This window comes from Anas platyrhynchos, chromosome 1, assembly GCF_047663525.1.
Source record: "Anas platyrhynchos isolate ZD024472 breed Pekin duck chromosome 1, IASCAAS_PekinDuck_T2T, whole genome shotgun sequence".
Lineage (NCBI taxonomy): Eukaryota > Metazoa > Chordata > Aves > Anseriformes > Anatidae > Anas > Anas platyrhynchos.
Window position 1 is genome coordinate 100188640 of NC_092587.1, and position 22805 is coordinate 100211444.

The 22805-nt window shown below is 34.5% G+C and overlaps 1 protein-coding gene across 3 annotated transcripts in view; it reads left to right on the forward strand.

The window, feature by feature from the left end:
* The window catches only part of GBE1 (1,4-alpha-glucan branching enzyme 1), a 170614-nt gene that overhangs the window by 142178 nt on the left and 5631 nt on the right, over positions 1-22805 (forward strand). Inside the window, exons 13-16 of one of the 3 annotated variants that reach the window (XM_072025735.1) lie at positions 1624-1808; positions 2896-3024; positions 17062-17181; positions 18893-18955. In XM_072025735.1, the coding sequence (XP_071881836.1) occupies positions 1624-1808; positions 2896-3024; positions 17062-17181; positions 18893-18955 (497 nt within the window). The remainder of the gene's footprint in view (positions 1-1623; positions 1809-2895; positions 3025-17061; positions 17182-18892; positions 18956-22805) is intronic. The other 2 variants (XM_072025738.1, XM_072025740.1) reach the window with 2 other exon arrangements.

The window sequence follows — 22805 nt, forward strand, 5'->3', positions numbered from 1 at the left end:
GTTTATTGCCAAAAGTTGAGTGTCTGCCTGTAGAAATACTAGGATTTTTCATATAAACCCTTTTATATTTGATCACATTAGTTTTGTGTGTTTCCAGATACACCACTTGTTGCCTCTGATTTGCAGTGAGTAGATATTCTGTGTGCTCTACATAAAAAGTTTGTGGTGAACCAGCTATCACAGACTTTGAAATGTGTCTAACTTTCAAAGTACTGAACTTCAGTCAATTCTGTGTAAAATGAACAGTCTAAAGTGGCTGGGAGTCTACTAGGCAGCAGGTTATAGCACAAGAAAGAACCATTAAGTTCACCTGGATTTGCATCAAACTGTAATAATGATGGTATATGAAACAAAACAACGTTTGCATACGTGAAAGTCTTTCAAAATACTGCATTCCAGATGAAGTGTTGGCATGAATCTTTTAGCTTTGGCAGCTGAGATTTGCTTCGGAGATTGTACATAAGCCAAGCTTTCTTTTTCCTTGGTTAAATGGCAACTTTTTTCCTGCACTTTTTTAATGGAGTTTGACCTAAGTTTGAATAAGCCTACTCCATGTCTTAACGTGAAGCATGTTTTGTTGCCTAGTTGTGGGGGCTAGTTAATTGGGGTGAGACTTACAGAACATTACTGCTAGACAAAAACAAATGGAAATACTGCATTTGCACACAGTCTGTGGGACATGAGCCATTAGGCATGTGGAAGAAACCAGAGCTGAAACATGCTTTGTGCCAGTCCTGGAAAGCATGTCTGGTGTGTGTGTGACATGGAGCATTATGTATGGGAAAGAAGCTTCCCTTGCAGGGTGGCTGACCCAATACATATTGGTAGGTTCCTGAAGCACAAAGCCCCTTAAGTCACTTGTTTTCAATATCAAACACTGAATGCATCCCTACGCGCTGTGCTTCACTCTATACTACCTAGCTCACTACTTGAACGTCTTTCTCAATTTTTCTAGAAAGTGAGGAACAGTGATTCAAGTCACTTTTCCTAATAGTTATTTTTATACCACTGGAAGTGGTGATAACAGTATCTGTACCCTGGATAAAAAATCAACAAAGTGGTCAAAGTTGGCACAACTGATCTTTTGATTATTTTTATTTTTTTTTTTGTTGTCATTCAGTTGATAAAACGGGAGATAGTCTCTGTGGTTGTAGAAGTTGACAGTATGAATGATAGTGCCAATTTCTGTTAAGTGCTACAAAACAATGGACTTGCAGTGTTACAGTGATGTTTTTAGGTTTTATAGCAACTCCAAAATTTGTATCCTGCTTGACAGAACTATTTGTTTGTTTGTTTGTTTGTTTTAAGGCACCGAAATGAGAAATTTTTAATGATACCGTAACAGCACAGAGGATAAAATCCATTCATCAACTCAGGCTTCCCAGATAGTCTTGGATATTTAGCTCTGCGTATTTTATTGGCTAAACAAACCTGTTAACCAAGCATGAAAGTCCTAAGAATGGCTTTAACAATTAAAAGGACCAATTCATATTTGAAAAAGTATTCTTTGGAATACTTGTAGAAATGAAATATATTTTAATGTATTTTACTTCTGTGTTGTTGGTTTTTTGTTTGTTTTTTATAGCGTATGACCTTACAGCTCCTTAATATTTTTAAATGCAGGTAATGAATTTGGTCATCCTGAATGGCTTGACTTCCCCAGAAAAGGGAATAACGAGAGCTATCACTATGCCAGAAGACAATTTAATCTTACTGATGATCATCTTCTTCGCTATAGATTCCTAAATGCATTTGATAGAGATATGAATAAATCGGAGGAAAGATTTGGCTGGCTTGCATCTCCCCCGGTAAGCTGTATATACTAAATGATAAGTTTTTAGTCACTAGTTGTGTACGTGCTCAGAATAACAACAATACAGAATTTACATGCAGAAATTTTAAACAGCACTTTATTATGCACTGTGTAATGCCCACTATATATTTGAAGTTGTCAAAACATGTCACTGGAATATCTTCCACGGATAATGGCAATCTGAAACAGCCTCCTTTTAGTTTCCTAGCAAGCTCTTTTCCTATTATTTTTGCTATTTTTATTTAGTATGTGCAGATGGGAAAAAATAAACTATAAAATAGTGTGTAATCCAATCCAGGGATTGCTTTGGAGAAGTGTAAATTGTTGTGACAATTTAATTTTACATAAATAATTATTTTGTTACTGAGAAAATGCTTTACATAGAGTATAGTGTAAGTTATAGTCTCCTAGTTTTCAGCATGTCACTTTTGCATTTTCTGTTTTACATAAACATAGCACTGTATTTTTTATTATAGCAACTCAATTATCATTTCTCAGTGTTAAAATTATTTCATATTAGTTATAATCCACTTTGAAGATTTTTTTAAATATGCTTCTAGTTATTAATGGCGTTAGCTAATAGAGCAAAGGTGGTATATGTCCACCATTTCAATGTGGCTTTTCAAAGCAATTTCTCACACATTAAAAAAAAAAAAAAACAAAAAAAAACATACTGCCTCATTTTCTAAATTACTAGCAGAAGCGATGCTGATTGTCATAACAAATAGATGGAAAATTTAATAAAAGAAATCAATTTTTTGCTAAATAAAAGTGTGATAAAAAGACCATGTTATTAATCTTTGCTGAGCAAGATTTTTTCAGTTGCTCTATATACCTTGCGTACTTCTGCCTCTTTAAATTCTCTTTTAAAAACTAAGCTGCAGTTTAGTGACCAGAAGTTTTCTATTACATTACATAGGCACTACAATTAGTTTGCATGGTAATGCTCACATCTATACTGCTTGAATCTTGTATAATTTTACTTGAAATGATGGATTGCAGCAGTGTTTTTCTTATTTTCCGTAACTCAATTAGAAATTAAATACTACATAGTAATGGGATTATTCTTTTTTCCTTCCTAGGCCTTTGTGAGTGAAAAGCATGAATCCAATAAGGTCATTGCATTTGAGAGAGCAGGTCTTCTTTTTATTTTCAACTTCCACCCATACCAAAGTTATACAGACTACAGAGTAGGTGTTGAAATTCCAGGAAAATATCCTTTTCTTTACTGTTTCATTTGTACAGAGAAATGTACTTAGTTACTTAAAAACTAATTTTCTAGTATGAATGCAAACTAGTTACAAGGTACGAAAACACTTATTTGTCATTGGTACAGTCTTTAATGCTTGCTTTACTGCAAAAATAACGATTACAAATTTGTTTTCTTCATGAGATCATTTTGTAGAACACAAGTAAAAATAGAGATTTAAAGACTACATTTGAGAGTCTCCCTTTGATTTTTTCTTTTCTTTTTTTTGCCCTTTTTCTCTTTTTGCCCTTCTTTCTCTCTCTCTCTCTCTCTTATATAAATAATATTGTGACACAAGAATTGAGAAACTTCTGCATTTTAAATAAGCAAGAGAAACTGACCACAGTAAGATGAGTCTGTGCACAGAGTCACACAGGAAAATGTATTAATTTAAACTTCCATGAAGGTTGTACAATTTTTGTTTTATAACTGGGTAGACTGAGAATGTGTTCATAGCTCAGCTGAGAAGCAGTAAATGATTACTCTTGAATAATTGGCTAGTTTTACTTTTTTGTCCAAATCCTTAGCATCGAGGGAGATTTAAAAAAAAAAAAAAAAAAAGTAACATTAACTTGCTAGAGGAATTTAGTTTTCCCAAATTAAGTTTAAGTGTGTTCACAAACAAACTTTAGTTAGTCTTGCTGTGCCGGTTTAAATCACTGCAGCTCGTAACTTTTGGCCTACTTTCTTTTTATTTATTGGTAGATTCAGCAAACTTTTGCCATATTGCAGTTGCTTTAGTGTGATGTGGCACACTATTACTCTAACTTCTGAACAGTGCTGTATTTACCTGCTGAGCTCTGAAACGTAGCAGGGTTTAGAAACATTTGGTCAAACCCACCTTCTACAGTACTTTCTTCTGCTGCCTGTATGGCCCTACAGGAGTGCCTGGAAAAGGTATAGCAGAGTAGTAATCTGGATTAATAAAATATCAATCTGATGCTGTGAGATACACCAGCACTTGACTGTCATCGGCATCAGATGTATACCTGTTTAAGTGGATGCTGCTTTACTTCCTCTACATTGTGTAAAATGCTTTGAGGTCTGCAGATGGAAAAGTTGTAAGTTCAGTTTTAATGGCTACAGCACACAATAATAGAATTAACGTGACTTTCTTGCTCTGGTATTACATAGATGCAATTAGAATCATAGATTATCCTGAGTTGGAAGGGACCCACAAGGATCATTGAGTCCAACTCCTGGCCCCACACAAGACCATAAAAAAATCAGACTGTGTGTCTGAGAGTGTTGTCCAAACCCTTTTTGAATTCTGTCAGGCTCAGTGCTGTGACCAGTGCCCTAGGGAGCCTGTCCCAGTGCCTGACTGCTCTGGGTGCAGAACCCCCAGCCTGACCCTCCCCTGTCCCAGCTCCATGCCATTCACTCAGGTCCTGTCACTGTCCCCAGAGAGCAGAGCTCAGTGCCTGCCCCTCTGCTCCCCTCATGAAGAAGCTGTAATCCAAAACATGTTTTCGTTTGCTTTCTGCCTTTCTTTGTCAAACATGCTTTTAAGGTTCAATTCTCAGAAATTCTTGAGAAATATTCCGAAAAAAAAAAATCCTCCTTTTCAAGAACTTGGTATATTTTTTTACATCTTCTGTAAATGTCTTGATCGGGCTTCTATTTAACTATTACATAAGTCTGTTTCCATAGCTTCATTTTCTGTTTTGTACTAAGTGAATTAAATACCGAGGCAGTATTTTTGTGCATGTAAGTAGATGTGCTGCAGAGTTTTACAAAAATTCTACTCCTTAGCCCTTATAGCGAAGATGGGACTAAGCTGTGCTCAGGCACTTCTGAAGCTATTTGGTTTATTTTATGTTTAAGAAAATATTTTTATGACTAGTCTGACTAAATATTTCATATAAGCAGTCTTTTTTTTTTTTTCTTTACCAGTACTCTAAATTTTTCAGTCATTTCAGAAACATTTCATGTATCTGTTTTACAGCACAAGAATCTTTTTCCTTAGGCATTTACTGTTTTTTTTTTTTTTTTCTGAATCCTGAATGCGTTGCTCCTGTTTCAGCTGCAAATGCTCTATAGTAGCTGTTGTGAAGCAAATCGCAAGATCTGCTCTTCACTGGTTTTGAAGGCCCAGCTGGTTTGGTCTTTGGCTAGTTCACTCTGAGCATTGAAACAGCTTTCTGTACTGTATCATGGCCAGCAGCACAGTCAATGCTAATTGATTTTATTTTATTTTTTTATTTAAGTTGGAACTTGCTGGAAAATGTTTGTTACTCACTTAGTGGTAGATGATCAAATTTTTTTTAGATCCTTTTTCTTATTCACTGAAAATCATATTAGAACTTAACAGCAGCTCAAGTGTGTTCAAAACAAGTATGTTGTTATAAAAGGCATACAGATAATGTCTCATATTTGCAGTTTAAAGCATGTATTTATTTTAATATGTTAGTCTCGGTACACTCTTGTCTTTTAAGTGTGTGTAGTATAATTTTATTTCCATAATTTACTATAGACAGTTTAATGATAAAAAAATTTTGTTAAAGCATAAAGATACATACTAATGTTTTCATTTACTGAGCTAATTTTTCTACTGAAAATTGAACTGCCAATTACAGACACGGTACTTTTATTAAAGCTGTTTTGTCTCAGTAACTCCTCCCACCCCAATCAAATAGTGGATCTATATGGCACTGAGAGTCTTCAGTGCTATCGCTGCCACTACATTTCTGTCAAACACACACCACTACCTCTGAGACATTTGTTCGTTTAGTTAAGGAAGTGTTGTCCCCTTTTACTGTATTGTGATTTGAGGAGAAACAGTGAGCTTCTCATAATTCAGTGTTTCCACTTGGGAATCTCAAATATAGAGTCTTCACATCAATCACCTCAACAATCTTTCTGCTAGTCAGTTTATTCTATGGCAGTTCAATGTATGAATGAGGGGAGTGAACTCTGAGATTGAGCTATTGCTGATTGGAGACAGGAACCTTCTCTTCATTCCAGTATCTGGGATTTTAAAGATTAATTTAATTAAAGATTAAAATTATTAACTACTATTGCTACTTGCTTTTGGCATCCTTTCTTCTTTCCTGCCAACATCCAGCAGACCAATGTTTAGTATCATTTTTCTTTAAATAAGTTGGGGTGTTTTTAACAATGAATTGCTTTGTTTCTAATTCTTGTCCTGCAATTAGAGCTCTGGATTTTGTATGTAGTTTTGTAACATTCAACCTGAGATTTTAAGAAAATATATATCCTATAAATAAGAAGTATTGTCTTGTGACCTTAAATTTTCAGGACAACTTTTCTCCACTTCTCCACTTCTGAAAGCAATTCTTTATTCTCCCTTTGAACTTAAACATGAAGTAGAAGTACTTAAGAGCATGAGTTTATTGCTACCATTTTGTTTTTGTTTTAAGAAGTCAGTGGATTTTGAATTTGACACTCTGAGAGGCAATTTACTGAATAAGGCTTAAGAGGTAACTGCTATAATGGTTCAAATGTTTTAATTAAAAAGTTTGTCTGAATGATCCTGGGAATTGTGAGAAATGTGATGAGCTTTACATCAACCCAAACCTAGGTTTGTTTCATGGATTGGATTAATCAAAGTAGTGTATGTAACTCTTGTTTTACATTTGTCTATATTAAGTGAATGACTTTGTCATATTTCTGACATATTTCTTCATATATTCTAATAGTACATATCATAACATTGTTGCCATATATAGCTTCTCAGATTTCTTATCAGGTATATTAAATGATATAGAGCTTCCTGCCTTTCCGACCTCTGTTTTTGTAGGCATTCCTCTATTCTTACCACATTAAAGACATCATCCTTCTTTCAGCTGTTTCTTATTTGTAGGCTGTTGGCATAGCAAACATTGTTGTACATTCTTAAGAGGAGTAATAGTAGACTTTACAGTACTTCTGGCCCTGCTTAATTTGGAAGGTCTTCCTGAACAGGCAGCTTTATGAAGAGTCACAGCCAACTTGGAGTCAGTTTTTCTTTTATAAAATTGTCTTCTCCATTGATTTATTTCCCTTGAAAGTGGGTTGTTTCAGTCTACATCTTGTTCTCCTAAGATCATGTATCCTAATGTGAGACGTTCAGGGATGGAGACCTTAATTGTGTATGTGAGTATAAAAGTCTGTACATACTGCTGTGCAATATCGAGTTTTTACTAGCCTATCTCTGTGTCTTGACATTTTATGTTGTCATAAACTGCTAAAATGCAAGTAGGGAGATTTCATAGTGGGAAGAAATGGTTACCTCGTTACAAATATTGCCATTTTTATATGGCATAATGTATCCAAAGCATTGTGAAGTTACAATGAATGAATATAAGAGTCACTTATTGTTGGCATAGATTTACAGTGAATATATTCAAAGTCAGAGTCATCATTGATACGTGAATACTTAACTGAGGCCTGAAATATCACAAATTTTGTCATTAAAATGCTGTAAAAATATACTTTTTTAAAAAAAAAAAAGTTAACTCTGGCTCTCTGACACTTGCAACCTGCACGGAGAGCTTCTAATGAGCAAATAAGGTCACTTGAGTGAGTCACTGGAGTGTGATTGCTGAAGGCGAAGATGCTACTTTGCAGGCTGCTTTGAAGTACAGTTATGTAACTGTCCCTACCTATTAGAATTCGGAGTGTACACAGCAAATGAAGACAAAGGACTTAATTTAGAATCAGCCAAATGCCAAATTCCATCAAGATAGTTCATACATTAAGGTTAATATGTGTGAATAAGAAATATAGCCTACTAATGCACCTTGAGAAAGTTTGATCTGTGTAGAAAAAGGCACAGGTTTCCATTGCCATTAATCTGGGTAGCATATGCTATTTCCAAAATACAGTTTCATTATGTAAAGGAAAAAAGAAAACATTTCTATACTGATACTGGAATTCTACTTCATGAATTATGTTCTTTCAGAAGCCTTTTCATAAGAAACAGGCAGCTTGAGCTAACAAATTGTTTCTGCCTAATTTGCTTCAGTTTGGAGATAGACAAATAATCAACATCTAGGTCAGCTGTCTCTAGTTCTGATTGTAGATAAAATTTTGAATGCTAACAGGGAAGCCATTTATAAGTTTCTGCTTTTGTTTTGTGTTGTGTTTTTTTTTAATCCTGTCTAGACATTTTTGTGGGCTAGTGGTGATTCCAAGGCCTGTCTGCAGTAAGACCTTTTTTCCTCTATTCAGAAGGAAAATGGCTGAAAGGAAGCAGAAGAGGAAAGGAGCTATGATTTGTTTTCCATTTAAGTTAACCACCATAATTTCAAAATAACTTTGCCACTTTTGTAGTAGGATCTATTCCAGTATGTTACTGTCTCTGCTATTATAATGTTATTCTTATTTTCTAACTGAAATGTATTACAGCAATTGAAGCACTGTTTATTATTGGTCCTGTTTTTAATGGAAGAGAGAGATCCTTTCTGTTTTGGTGACACTGATGTCACTTTTTTGATTTTCTCTTGAAGTTATTCAGCCATTCTCTGGAATTAGCTTTCCTTGAAGCTCAATGCCAAAAACAAGTCACGGTTCTGACAGTTTATCAAATTCATGGTCTTGAATAACTCAGTTCCTATGTGGTGTTTGTGCCAGGGCATGTTCCATTTGTAATTCATATGTTATTTTTCTGTACTTCCTAACTGTTCACTTCTTCTCATCTTGCACTATTCCTCACAGTTAAATAATTCCTATTCCTACCTGTATAGCATTTGCATTTATCCCAGCTGAACTTTCCTTCCTTCACCTGGGACCATTTCTTGACTTTACGGTAGCGTGCTTGAAGCAGCTGTAGATTTTGCTATCTGCAAAATAATAATAGATTTATAACAGAAGTATCATTAGTATGTACAAAATACATTAATGGAAAAGTGTTTGTGCAAGTACTGGCACGAACAACAAATTAAGGGTCATAAGAATGGCCTGCATTGATAATGAAGAATGCTGTTCCCTGCAGTAAAACAAAGTATTCTGTTTTCCTTCCAAGACAAGAAAGTAGGTACTCGTGAGTGGCACCATCTCTGTTGTGGCACAGATTGTTGTGTCAGAAGACCCTACATCCTAAACTACAGTGGGATGAAAAGAGGATATAAAGTATGCTATTCATTTGCCTATTAGCACAGTATGAATCAGATATATTGCAAGTAAACAAGGATAAGCAGACAGTGAAATAAATCAGCATTTTGTCATCATGATTACCAACTGATGTGGATTTAAATACATCCATATATCCGTATTTACATTTGGTTGAAGCAAAAAGTATCCATATTTGGTTGAAGCAAAAAGGTACAGTACTTTTCCCCTCCACTTCAGTACTGTGCCATAAGCTAACTCCTAAGTGGTTTCAAATACCCTCTAAATATCTGGAGTTGAAGTTCATCAGGCCGAGGTGCTTAATTTAATTTGAAAATTTATCTAAAAGCTCTCTAATATGCTCTTTCTCAATTGCAGGTTGACACCTCAGTCTTCTCCAAAATTAAGAGTGTGTGGAGAGGAGGAACCAAGGTACCCTTTACCTTGAAATTATTTAAGCTAGTTTCCTGATTTTCTATTGAAATTCAAGAACTGTTAAAAGCAAAACAAAACAAACAAAAACTAAACACTGTAGGCACTTTACAGTCCTTCTGGAAGCTTCACTTTTCTTCATCATTTCTGTGTACATGGTGCATTTAAAAATGAGTTCCTGTTCTCCTTAACATATGTTACTAGCATATCATTTTGTTCCTTTAACTTCCTCATTATTACCTTGGTATTATTTCTTCCTAGCTTGAAAATCTGGTTTCTGTTTTCTTTATACTTCTTCCTAGGATTTGAGGTGAATGAAAAGTTCTTTATTCAGCCATATTGTTCTGTGACTATATTTCTCATTTTGTGTGCAAGTTAATAATTCATAAATTATGCTTGTGCCCATAGCTTTTCTTTTACAAAATCAATTTCTTCAAGAAATTGCAGGTCTTCAGTATCTTTAAAATCCAACTTTATTATAACGATTTACAGTTCTACAGCTGTTAATGCACCCGGGTTTCCTTCTTATTTTGTTTCTGATCTTCACTTTTTGGCAGGCTATTTTCTTTTACTTCAAGTGGTAACATTTTGGCAATGAAAATTGTTGCCAGGAGAGCTTATCTATTCTTGCTTTCTGCAGGGTAAATATTTTCCTTTGGCCCTGATTCATTGTTATTGCCTTTGACTTCTCAAACCAGCTAGTACTTTTGTACATGACAGTCCTGTTTCGTCTTCATTGTCATCCTCATGATTTCTCTATATGAGTACTTTTCCCAACAACTTTTATACATAGTTTGGAAAAACAGATGATGAACAGCATTCTCTACCCCAGGTATCTTTACTTCTTGGGAAGGACTAAATGTTAAAAAGTTACGTGGTTCCAGTAAATTGAATCTCAAATCTGAATTGTGCAATCACGTTACAGCTTCACTAGCTACAGATCTAGTTGCAGAGATGCTGCCCTTCCAACCAGAAATTTGTCGAGAGTGCTGACAGTCAAGCAAATGTTGGAACAGTTTACCCAACACGTTATGCAGGCTCAGTATTTACGGCAACCATTTTAAAGACCTTATGGATAAAGCTGAGAACAACCTGTTCTGACCCTGTAGCTGACTTCCAACGTGAATGTTTGGTGATCCCATCCTATGACTTGTAATCCTTATCTTCTCTCCTTCAGACAGGCTTAATGATACTGTGCCTTACCCTCATGTGTGCTTGTAAACTCCTGTGGTAAGCAGAGGTCACCTTTCTTGCCTAAGTGAGCTCTTGCAGCTATTTAGCAGTAGCTTTCCTAAATAGCAGCTTTTCACCCTTTGTTATTTCTGTCAGCAAAGTTCTTAAAGATGAGTATACATGAATGAATAAATAAATAAATAAATGGAGCCTGCATAGATTTGGAAAGCAAACTCTCTTGATAATGCCAGAGCACTCTCAGAGTTGACTTTAAAAATAGATTGAAATAGTGGAATATTTAAACGGATCTGATTTGAACTTGTTTAGTAAAGAAAAGACTTTACGATGGATTTCTGAATTTTCTGATCTTAAGTTAAAACACATTGCTTTGAAAAGAGTTGTGTTGAATCTGGGGGTGTTTTTCTTCATTTGAGACAAATGAAGCTTTTGAGACAAATTATGTATTTCACATTGTCAACCTTTAGACACACAACTTGAGTATTCAGATGTCAGGGGGAAGCAAACTGAAATATTTTTTCGTTTTGTTTTGTATTTTTTGTTGTCTTTGGGACAAGTTGTGTGTATGCTTCTAATATTGTCTCACTAAAGTAGGCATGTGTACCAAGCCTTATATTCTGTTTAAACTGGTTAAAAAATAAAAAAATAAAAATCTGCAGGAGGAGAAAACCCTGTCTGAGTAGCCATAGTATGTCTTATTCATGAAACCAGAGAGGGTTTCCCTTTTATCTTCTGAGACATATTTACCTAGAGAAAATTAGTACGATATCTTAAGTACAGCCAGAGGTTCAGGTACGTAAGGAACACAAAAATGGCTCAGTAAGGAAAAACAGTTTCAGATGATGGTGCATTTAGGTGCACTTGAACTTCTGGTAGTGGTTGAAATCAATGAAGGCTTCAGCTGAAATATGAAACCTACATCTGTGATTTTTCATATTTTTCCTCATTTAGTTTCCAACTTTGAATTGCAAAAGTGCTAACAAACAAACAAAACAAGGTACGCAATTTTTGTGTTTAAATGAAAGTAGTACAAGGAAGTTGTGGTGCATTAATGATAGGTTTCTAATCCACACTTCATAAGGGTTGCCCCTTAGTAATTTGTAGTCTTCTACGTTGTTGACTTAGAGTGACTTTATTTTAATGAGCAAAGTTGGAAAGACTTGTATATTCAGATTTTAAATTCTGCTGTGAGTCATTCAACACATCTCTGCCAGTTTATTCAATCTGACCTTTGAGCATCCATTTATTACAATGTTGAATCTGGTTCAGGTGTAGACTACTTGTATGCTTGTAGCTAAAATGACAAAAGAGAATGCTGGTACAATACTTGAAAGGTAGCTTTTGATTTTCGTTGCAGGTGGGCAAAAATATTTTACCAGAGTCTGAGGACTAGATTTGTCAAAATATTTCCAACTCATTAAAGGCTTTTAGTTGAGAGTTTTTATCTTCTGCAGTCATTGTACGTGTAGCTAATAAACTAACCGTACTAAGAAGCAGTTTAACACTCAGCATCAGATGGAGTCAGCCTTGGTTTTCATGTGCTACACTTAAGGATGATGGTGAAGTTACTAAATGCATCCTCATTAAAAACTTCAGTAAATCCTAGTTTAATAACTCAAAATTTTTCTGTCTTTTCAGGCAAGGGCATTAGATAATAGATATGCATGAAAGTGTATGGAAATCATGTGAACTCATTTATGCCTAAGAAGAGGGAGAGCACTAGAGTGTCCAATACTGCTAGCATTCCTTTAATATTAAAATCATAGTCACTGGAAGCCTCAGCATTTATTTGCATATATTTGTCTTGTCACGACCACTTCTTAATGATTTTGCAAGTGGTAAAATCTGAAAACATGTTGCTTTCACCAGTATTTGTATCTGCTGAAACAAGTTATTTGTTGCATATAGGCAGATGTGTTGATTTGGAAACTTATTAATTCATTTTAAGTTTGGATTATTTTTTCTGCGTTTGGGGATCTATTTTGTAAGTCCTTCTTGAATAATGCTAATATAACTGCTTTAATTCACCGTCTGGATTGAGTAAGAATATAATTTTTCAGCACTTCAGTGTTACACTGGATTCCTAATGATTGAGGAAAACTTTTTTTTTCTTTTAATCTACTATGATATGAATTTCTATTTGAAAGAAGAAAGCCGTCTTGTAATTTCTGTTTTTAGAGTAGAGTTCTGGGTCAAAACAGATAATACTTTTAAACTTTTTCACTAAGAAATTTTGTTTCTTCTCTTCACTTCTCCATGTTTATAAAGCTTATTTTTGCTGTAATGCATAATGTAAGATTGCATGTGGAGGGTCTGCTCTTTTTGTGAGTACTGGAGGATCTTTTGCTTCAAGAATATATGACAATGAATTCTGGGGCAGGGTAGTGGGATTTTTTTCTGCATTCTTGCAGAACACAACATCCCGCATGTTGTGTCAAATGTCCTAGCTAAATATCTCTTGCTTTTTGTGCAGCTTTCACTAATATATTTTGAATGGTAAGTACGTTAAACTATTTAATGAGATGTAGTGTTCTTGAGAAGAGATGGTCTTCTGTATGCTGTGTGCAATTATGACAGTATATACACGGTAGCTATTTCTCTTAGAAAATACTGAAAGAGGATTTATGGGAAAGTTGTTTGTTTTATGCAAGCAAACATACAAAATAAACCACCCAAAACTTTCTTAGGACACTCCCAAACAAAGCATCCAGGTGTACCTTAGCTTTTACTTGGCTGAGTAAAATTTTTAATCTCTGTGGATATAATGAGAATGAATAAATTTAATCTTGTCGTAAGGGTGTTATTTCCAGCTGTAATAGGTGTGGGGTCATGTCAGTGTTAGCTTTTGCCGCTGTAACTGGCTCAGGGCAGCCAGCTGATCCCAAACTTTTTAAAGGATCAAAAGCTTCTTCAAAGTGTTCCCATGTCTGTTGTCCATACCTTTCTTTCTAGCCTCAATTCGCTTTCTGAAAGTTTCTATATACAGATATAAAGTAAGTGTTTCAGCACAGTTTTTGATCCTTTTTGATCTGTACTTCAGCTTTGTCCAATCTGTATTTCTAGAACCATATCCTTTTGCTTTTAGCCAAGAAATGGTAGCAAGGGATAAAAATGAAATCTTTACTAGGTATTTTTATATATTGAGAAGTATGGTGAAACATACTTCACCATACAGGTGAAGTTTACACCTGACTGGTTTACATATGAGTTGAAAAGAAAATAAATGTGTATGTAAACACACATGCTCAATGTGCATGGCTGGAGAACACCAGAGAAACAGAGGTATGGGTGATTAAACATTTAACTGTACAATAAAATTTAAACTATAATGGTGTCTAGTCCTAGATTTGAAAACATTATAAAATGTGGATGTGTAACAGGATGACAGTCTTTTCATACACGTTTGGTTATCCTTCCTCTGTTTCCAGTTTTGCTCAGTCATGTCTGAACTTCCTACATGACAGGATACCCATCAAGTTAGATAATCTGTGTAATAGGAGTTGTATGTAATACAGAGGACCTGCACTTAGATATCTGTCATGGATCAAACACATTCAAATAAAATTATGTCAATCAAACCAGACCATATAGAGGACTGATTCTTTACAAATACTCAGTAAGCCTTAAATAATTTCGAAATTAGTTGGTAGAAATTCCTATCTGCTGTTTGGCAAAGCTCCTAATTATGCAGGTCTATCACACCCACAAATAATACTGGGATTCTTTTTTTCAACACTAAAGCTTGAGGAACAAAATACAAATTATTTTATGGTTTTCATTTACTTAGTAGTATTTTATGTGTCATTAAGCATACATAAGATTAAATTAGAAATTTGTGTTAAAATATATATTTTTTAAAATACCATAAAAGCATAGTAACTCAGTAATTAATGTGGTTAATAATGACACACATTCCACTTCCAACTCTATCTGTACAAGAGTTCATTTCTTTTGCTGCTCTCCTTTACTGTAGCTGTAAGGAAATTTAAAATCAGCATCAAACTGAACAGAAATCAGTCTTTTTTCAGTCAGGGTACAGGCTAGTGTATCCAACACTCTGCTGCTGAAACAAGAGAGGCCCCACTGCAAAAGAAAATACCTCTATTATGTGCTTAATTAAAATGCATAACTGTTTTTTAATGTTTTCATGATGGTAAACTTAAATGCTTGTAAAATTCTGAAATTTGAAATGTAGCTTTTCTGTGAGGTTTAAGTTGGAAGGCAAATGGGCTTGTTTACCAAACAAAGTCTTTTTCCCTGAGAAATATCTAATTTGTGGAGATCTTAGGATGCTTTTGACCCCATTATTCAGGATCTAGTTAGCAGTATTTATGCCAAATCATCTATGTTGTGAGGAGTGGAGAGGCAGTGATTGCTATAGAGCATTGCTAGACATACTTTTATAGCCTGGATTAAGGAAATGGGATAATTTGTTTCAAAATTAGCATAGCTATAACAATTGCATTTGATGTAAATAGTTTTAAAGGAATCATTAGAGATGTCAGGGCTTTTAGCAACATTGATAAATTATTAAATTTAATGTATAGTGTAGATCACAGTAGCAAAGGATGAAATGCTTGAGGGAGACATTCATGTTCATACAATATGCAGTGGAATTGTAGCAGCCCTTGCTGATGCTGGATTTGAAAGGGTACCAAAGAGAAAACTAGGAGCTGTAGTTTGGAGTCTGGTTTGGTATGTTGTTCGTGGTAACAGATGAATGGTATGTTGGGCATGTTTATAAAATGAAAGGGGGTGAGGGGGTGAGGTGAGTAGTGCACACATTGAGTATTAAAGCTGATTAATAAAGTATAATTTTTCTAACAAAATACTTTTTTAACAAACACTCACATGAAAATGATATTAGAGAATGCAGCGATTTTCTGTTTCTCTCTTTGGTACCTACCCTCTAGAAATCAAATACTAACATGGCAGTCATGGACATTGGTCTCCTTTGCTGCAAATACTTCTGGAGAAGACACTACTGAATGGCTAATGTTAAGAAACTAACTGAGCGCTTTGGTTTTCTTCCCTCTTCTGTATCTGTATTTCTTTTTTCTTACCTTCTGTCACCAAAACCTGTGCAATTTTCTAGTCTCTAATCACAGGTTAAATTTGCACTTCTAGTTTAGGCATCTTTTTTACGTCGTGCTTCAGATGAACAGTTTCTTGTTGCTGGAGATTTAAATCAATAGGGCTGCTTTACTCTTTCCTAATTCGATTAAATACAAGCCCTAGCAAAACAAGATTCTTCCATAGTTTTAAATTAAGAAAACAGATTGTGGATAATAGAATGTTTATTTCCTTCTCTGTATGTTTTGTTTGTTTGGTTGGTTGGTCATGGTGGGATAGATTGAGTCTTTCTGTTATAACTTCAGAATGGTAAAAGATGTTTTAATGATACCCAAGCAAGAAATCAAAAGGTACTTAAATTAAAGGGTTCTAAATAGCTTGTGCAGTCAACATCTACAGCTGAGGTGTTCCAACAACCTTGAATGTTGCTGGTGAGAAGTCCAGAAAATCATAAAACATTTAATTTGTAGTTGTCCCAAATAAGAAGTATACTTTTGTGTATTAGCTCTTTACTTCTTTATTTTCCACCTTATTTCTGATTTTCTTCTTTTAAAATTTTCTCTTATTTTTTGTTAAATCTGTTTGAATCCTTTTAAGTATGTGTGCAGGTAGTCCTACTCATTGTTAAAATGTTAAATAACATGCCATTTTAGCAACTGCAGTCAGAACATTTGTTTTACAAGGTCTTTTATTAAAAATAACCTTCCTTTTGTTCCTCTGTGTTAAAATAACTCAAACTCTCTTCTGAAAAACTTTCATTGGAGTTGTAAGGTGTTTTTTCTGTAAGAGTATATACTTTTCCTACGGACACTTGATCAGATTCTTTGATTGTTAAACAGTGACTGTAATTTTTATGGCTGTTCACAATTTTATGTCAAATCAGCCACTCATTTTGTTTAGTGTTGCATTTTTAGTCTAGAGCATTACACAAATTGCTGTGTATATTACCACTGTAATTCTGTAAATTTATCTCTCACTGAAGATTTTAGGAGATGAGAAGGTGTTTTCTTTACTAGGAATCACTATGCTAGGATGAAAATTTCAAGACAAACTGTCACACAGTATCTGTAGGTTCTGTATATTTTCCCACTCTTTTCTTAGGTTGATTTAAAAATAAAAACAAGACAAAAAAAAAAAGCGAAATCCTATATGTTGATGTAGGCTGAAATATGTTTCAACAATTCTTCAGTTTTTCTGCTTTATTTCCCATGTAACAATAAATTGGCATAGTTCCTTAACAATTTTCCTTAAGTATAAAATCCTTCTGGATTCTGATGCTTCAGAATATGGGGGACATCAAAGGCTGGACCACAATACAGAGTATTTCTCTGAAGAATATCCTCACAACTATCGACATAATTCACTTATGGTAAGTAAGACATTATGTTTTTATCTGAACAATTTTTAAAGTTCTTTGGAGAAGTATGGAGCATATTCTAGGAATATTTCTGTGTTACTTTTTGTTTGTGCTTTTTTCTGAAATCACCCTTTAGATAATATAGGAGAGGTGATGCTAGGATTTTATTATGACCTATAAAGTTAACTGACTTTCCTTTTTTGACATTACGTTTAAATGTGCATGCCCTCTTGCAGTACAGACACAACATTCCTTGCCAAACAATATGCATGAAAACCTTCTAACATGCTTTTGAATTGCCATTTTGAACATAATCATTTCCTTTATTTTCATGTCTGAGAAATACCATCTTCATGCTTTATTTGTGAATAGAGCTCCATAGAAACTAATTTTTGCATCGCTTTCTTAATATCGTGTGCTTAACTCCACAAACATGAATAAGAGCAAATCATGTATTGGCAACTGGCTACTTCCTCTCCTCAGTTTACAGAAAAAATTTCCAACATAGAACAGACCTTCTCTATTCCCATCAAGAATTTCCAGTCCTAAACTATCTTAAATAATGAATAAAGACTTTCCCACAGATCACTTCAGGTAAAGTGGGAGGCATATACTTGCATATGATTTCTGTTAGCTGAGGTGGTGATTAATCAAAACCAAAATTACTCCTTTGTCATTACTCTTGAAATCCTAATTACTTACTACAATTAACAATTTATGAATTTGTTATTTTCCCATTCATTACATATGTGTATACATATACACATACATGGGTATGTATGTTCACAAACTCAGAGATTAAGATTCAAAAAGACCATGAATTAAGGCAGAGTTCACTGAAAAAGTTCTGAGAACAGTTAAGTTGTTGACTAGATTTTCATATTTAAAACATATGCGTGTGAAGGGGTGTGTGCATTTCTATACACGGGTATAGCTGTACACAGAAATGCTTGTACATACATTACATTTGTATTGTAACTGACTACAGATACGGAGGATCTCTGCACTGGATTCTGTGTGCCACTCTTCCATGACAGAATGGAGAAATCAGTTTCTGGTGTGACATCTTAATGTGTCTCACGAGATCTATATTCCTGAGAAATATTGTAGCTTTTAATCTATCTCACACTTGCTTTCACCCTATTTCATTATATTCAGAGTACTGGCATTTCTTTTGTTTGCATGTTTTAAAGTGGTTTTATTTCATGAAAAGAATTCTTGTGCTTTTATCATGCTTGGCCTAAAGGATCTTGGGAACATTTTTTTAATGTCTGTATGTGACAATGCCTTTATAGTGTGGGTAAGTATCTATTCTCATTTGCACAGTAAGAAACAGACCCTGAGAGTTCATTCCTGAAGGTTATAAAGCAAATTAATGCTCCCAGAATTCTTGCTTCCTGTGTCCAATTCAAATACATTGCTTTAGTGATTAGAGAGCATCTTAATTATCTGCCACTAACTCAACTTGTGCAAGGCTATTAACTAATCTAGAATGTATATTTCACATTTGGACTTTTAGATGATGAGTGCAAGTCATTCAAGAGAGAAAAAATGCAACAATATGAAGATGTGATTTGCTAGGAGCATGTAGAAGATAAGGCATGTGACAAGCAAAGCAGCAAATGCATTTTTGCAGCATAAATTGTGGCATGGCAATGGCACTTCCGGGTCAGATAGAAACCCATCAGAATGGGTCATGATAACTGTCTTTTATATCCTTCAGCAGTACAATTCACAGACCAGCTTCAGTCAACAGCCCAGAAGATGCCACAAGCACCACATAAAGGTAAAATGGTAGTACAAGGACACAAAGGAAATGTAGCTGGGGAAGCACTCCGGAAAACCAGACCAAATTTAGCAAGATAGAACTCCAAGAAACAAAGAACAAAAGCTACAGTAAATATCTGCAACTGCTATTTTACAATAAAACATTTTTTTATTTACAATAAAACATTTTTTGTTTTATTGTAAATAGCATTTTAAATCCTAGTTCTTAGATGATCAGTCATCCTTGAGAACTGCTTTAATCTTACTTGAAAGTTATAAAATCCAAGTAGATGTCTTCTTTCAAGTTTCTTTTCAGAAGATGTATGTTCTGATGTATGTATGTTTCTTTTCAGAAGATGTATGTGAGTTCACCACCTCAGTGAACTCACACAAATTTTTTACTGTATATTTTTAATACTTATCTTATTGTACTTGCCTAATGCATAAAACTTAAGTATTTAGTTTCAAAAAATTTAATTCTTCATCCACCATAAAACTCAAAAGATTTTATTTTTTTTTTCATGGTGACAGATGCACCTCCCTTAAGGTGTGTTAGTAAACACTATCAGCAAAACAGGCCCAGAGTACTATGGCAAAATAAAATCACATGCAATAATTCTGCTGCTCAAGTCAAGCTTAAACAGTGCACAAACATTACTAAAATAGGAGATTAGATGTGACATGATTCATTCTAGAAATATCACGTAATAAAAGAAAAACACAAAGTGATGGTGCAAAATAAGAAGGGAAATATGAAATACCTGGAGCAAAGAAAACTGGATGAAGCTTTGTAAGCACTGCTAGGTATTGCACTGAAACATTTTGCTGATGAACAGATGATAATTCGGGTTCTGTGTAGTAATGCTGTAAGAAGGCCAGATTTCAAAATCGTTAGACACACCTTGAACACTCAATAGAAAAATGCACCAAAATATACGTTGTAATATGACTGATTTAAATAGTGATTATAATCTAATTTTTCCATTTCTCTGCTTGCTCTGGTCTGTATTGTTAACAAATTTATTGCAATCTACATAACCTTCCATGTCATCAAACCTTCTAATAACAAGCCGTTAACTTCTTTGCTATTGTAGAAATCGACTTTTTACCACAGTTTTATTTCTGTTTGTATTTCCACATGATACTCCCCAATAGTCTTTTTTGAGCCATGTTTTATGAAAATTTTGTGCTTTTTCAATGCTTGTATAAACATTGTTTTGTTTAAGTCTTACCATTTCTTTACAGCTAGTAAATTAAATGCTGTAGATGCATTTCAACTCCTGTCAGATCCTAGTGTCCCTTTATGTACAAAGTCATTTGTTGATAGCTTTCTTGATTGTTGGACCTGAGACTTAGACCAGGTGGGGGGAAGTGGGATCTGTTTTAATGATATTCATCGTTCCAAATGTTTTATCAGGCAACTGACTTGATTGAATTTTACTGTAAAATGTTGTTTGATATCAATGTAGTACAAGTAACTTAAGTATTTTTTAACACATAGAAGTAAGGGCTTATAGGGAAGCAGTGGGTTTTATACTTTGTATCTCCATAACTGAGTAACAAACAGGCCAAATGTAATATTGTAGAGTGTTTATGTCATTGGCAAAATAGTATGCAGTTTATTGTTTAATGTATTTCAGCTTTTATACATTTCTTTTTTGCCACCTTTCTGCATACCTCTTTCCAGTTAGCTCCAGTTAGCTAAAAAATAGATGCTGAAATACACCACTCCACACTGCCACCCTCCCTCCCCCCCTAATGAAATAGAAATTGTGTGGCTTATTTTAAGAATATCCTTATTGCTGGGTTAGGCTTTTTAACCTTGGCCATAATGTATAATATTTAATGTCAAAGTGCAACTTCCTGCTTCCATGAGTCTATTGACAAATTAAAATATTCACATACTGAGATGATCTAAAAGCTTTTAGTGACCTTAGCTTTGAAAATAGTCATTTGAATTACTTTCTTGATAAGGATTTATGTATTGAATTTTTAGGGAGTGATGTAGTCTTTAACTGTTTCCTCTCCTTCCGTTTACAGATATGCAGAATATATGAAAGAGTGTTTGTAGTTAGAAAGCTAACTGTTATAACTAGGGGAATCAGATAAGATTCATAGTAGCAAGATCTTGTGTTGTTTTTACCTCTTGATGATTAAGACTTATAGATTTAGTTGCTCATTGATCATTTGACTTCTTAAAACAAACAACAGCAACAAACAAGTGTAATGATTCCAAAGTTAATGAAGTCCAATTTAATTCAATCTTTCTTCCATTCACATTTGTCTTTGTCATTTTTTGTTGTTTTTTAAAGCACTCTTTCTTAAGAAAAAATACAAAAGATAATAGAAATTTTAAGATAGGGCCTGTGCAATATATGGAGATCTTTTGCATAAATGAAGCAAGACAGTCTGAGAAATGATTTTCTGCATATTCATGCTTTACAGCTATAAACTGAAAAACAAATTGGAAGGAAGATCTTCACATTATTTTAAGCATACCTTCTTTTTCACTTGCAATGTCTGGCAAAATGAAATCTGAAATGTCTGTGGTTTTGTATAACAAATTATAGTCAGAAAGGAAAAGCTATCACGTATCCTATTCATTGATGGTTAATTATATTTTCAGAATAGTGTCAGTGTCTGACAATTAGTAGTGATACAGAGACATGAGATAGTCCAAAGCCCTCATTTTAATTAAAAGTTTGGGAAAATGTTGGCACAGGCTCTTGTGACATTGCCTTCTGCATCCACCAGCTGCAATATGCACTATCAAATATTTTTTCTGCAGTGCCTGATCTAGCTCTGAGTTCCAGTAATTCTCCCATCTGTTGCAAAATGACCTTGAAATGATTTTTAGGACTTGATGTTTTCCAACCCTCAAAGTAGGATGAAGGGTAGTTCATTGCAGTTCCAGCCAATTTCAGTTGTGCTTGCACCTGGTACTGAATGCAGTCTGATGGATCAGAAAGTAGAAATTGTCCTTTGTAGAACTTCTTGCTTGTGGATGTGTGTGTGTGTGTGTGTGTGTGTATATATATATATATGGAGATTGCTACGTATTATGGTCCTCTCAAAATATATAGAGTGAGCTTCATGCTTGTAAGTTCTGCTGTCTACAGATCCTTCCTGTATTTTGTATTCCTGCATTCTTTATAGCTTTTCTAATCTCTTGTTTCTTGAAATTATCTGGGTGTTTACAGGGAGGAAAAAAAAAAAAAAAAGTATAAGAAATAAGCATTTGCAGGGCTGAAAAGCATTGTATACATTCCTGGCAAATAGTAGCAATACCATTTTTTTCCCCTGTTGTGTGATAGCCCACCTGAATGGAATGATTTTGACATAACACAATGTGTAGCAGGCTGATAGCAATAAATGTTTTCATGCATGTATTGGAGTATGTAAACTATATTAATGCCAAAACCGCTGATCTATAAGGAATTTGTCCCTTTTCAGTGTGATTGCCTTACAGTTTAAAATGGACAAGTTTAAATTGTCTGTTTTTTTCTAAAACAGACCTTAAAGACAAGTCAGTTGTCAGTTCTTAAGTGACTTTTATTTTCATAATTGTTAATTGAAAGTCAACACCTCGATAACTGTTCTATGTAAAATTACAAATGACAAGAATATGCATGCTGAACACAGCAATAAAAAATAAGGAGCTACTTGACAAACTTAATTACAAAATAGAGCATCTGGCAAATAAGAGAATATGGGTTAGTAATGAAGGAATATAAAAGCAAGTTGTAAACTACTAAGAGCCTAATCAGAGAGGTCGAAGCCTGGCTGAAGCTAAAAAAATAGCTAGAGATATAAAGAATGGCAAGATGGGAGTTCTGCAAGTGTACAGAAAGTGTACAAATAGCAGAAGA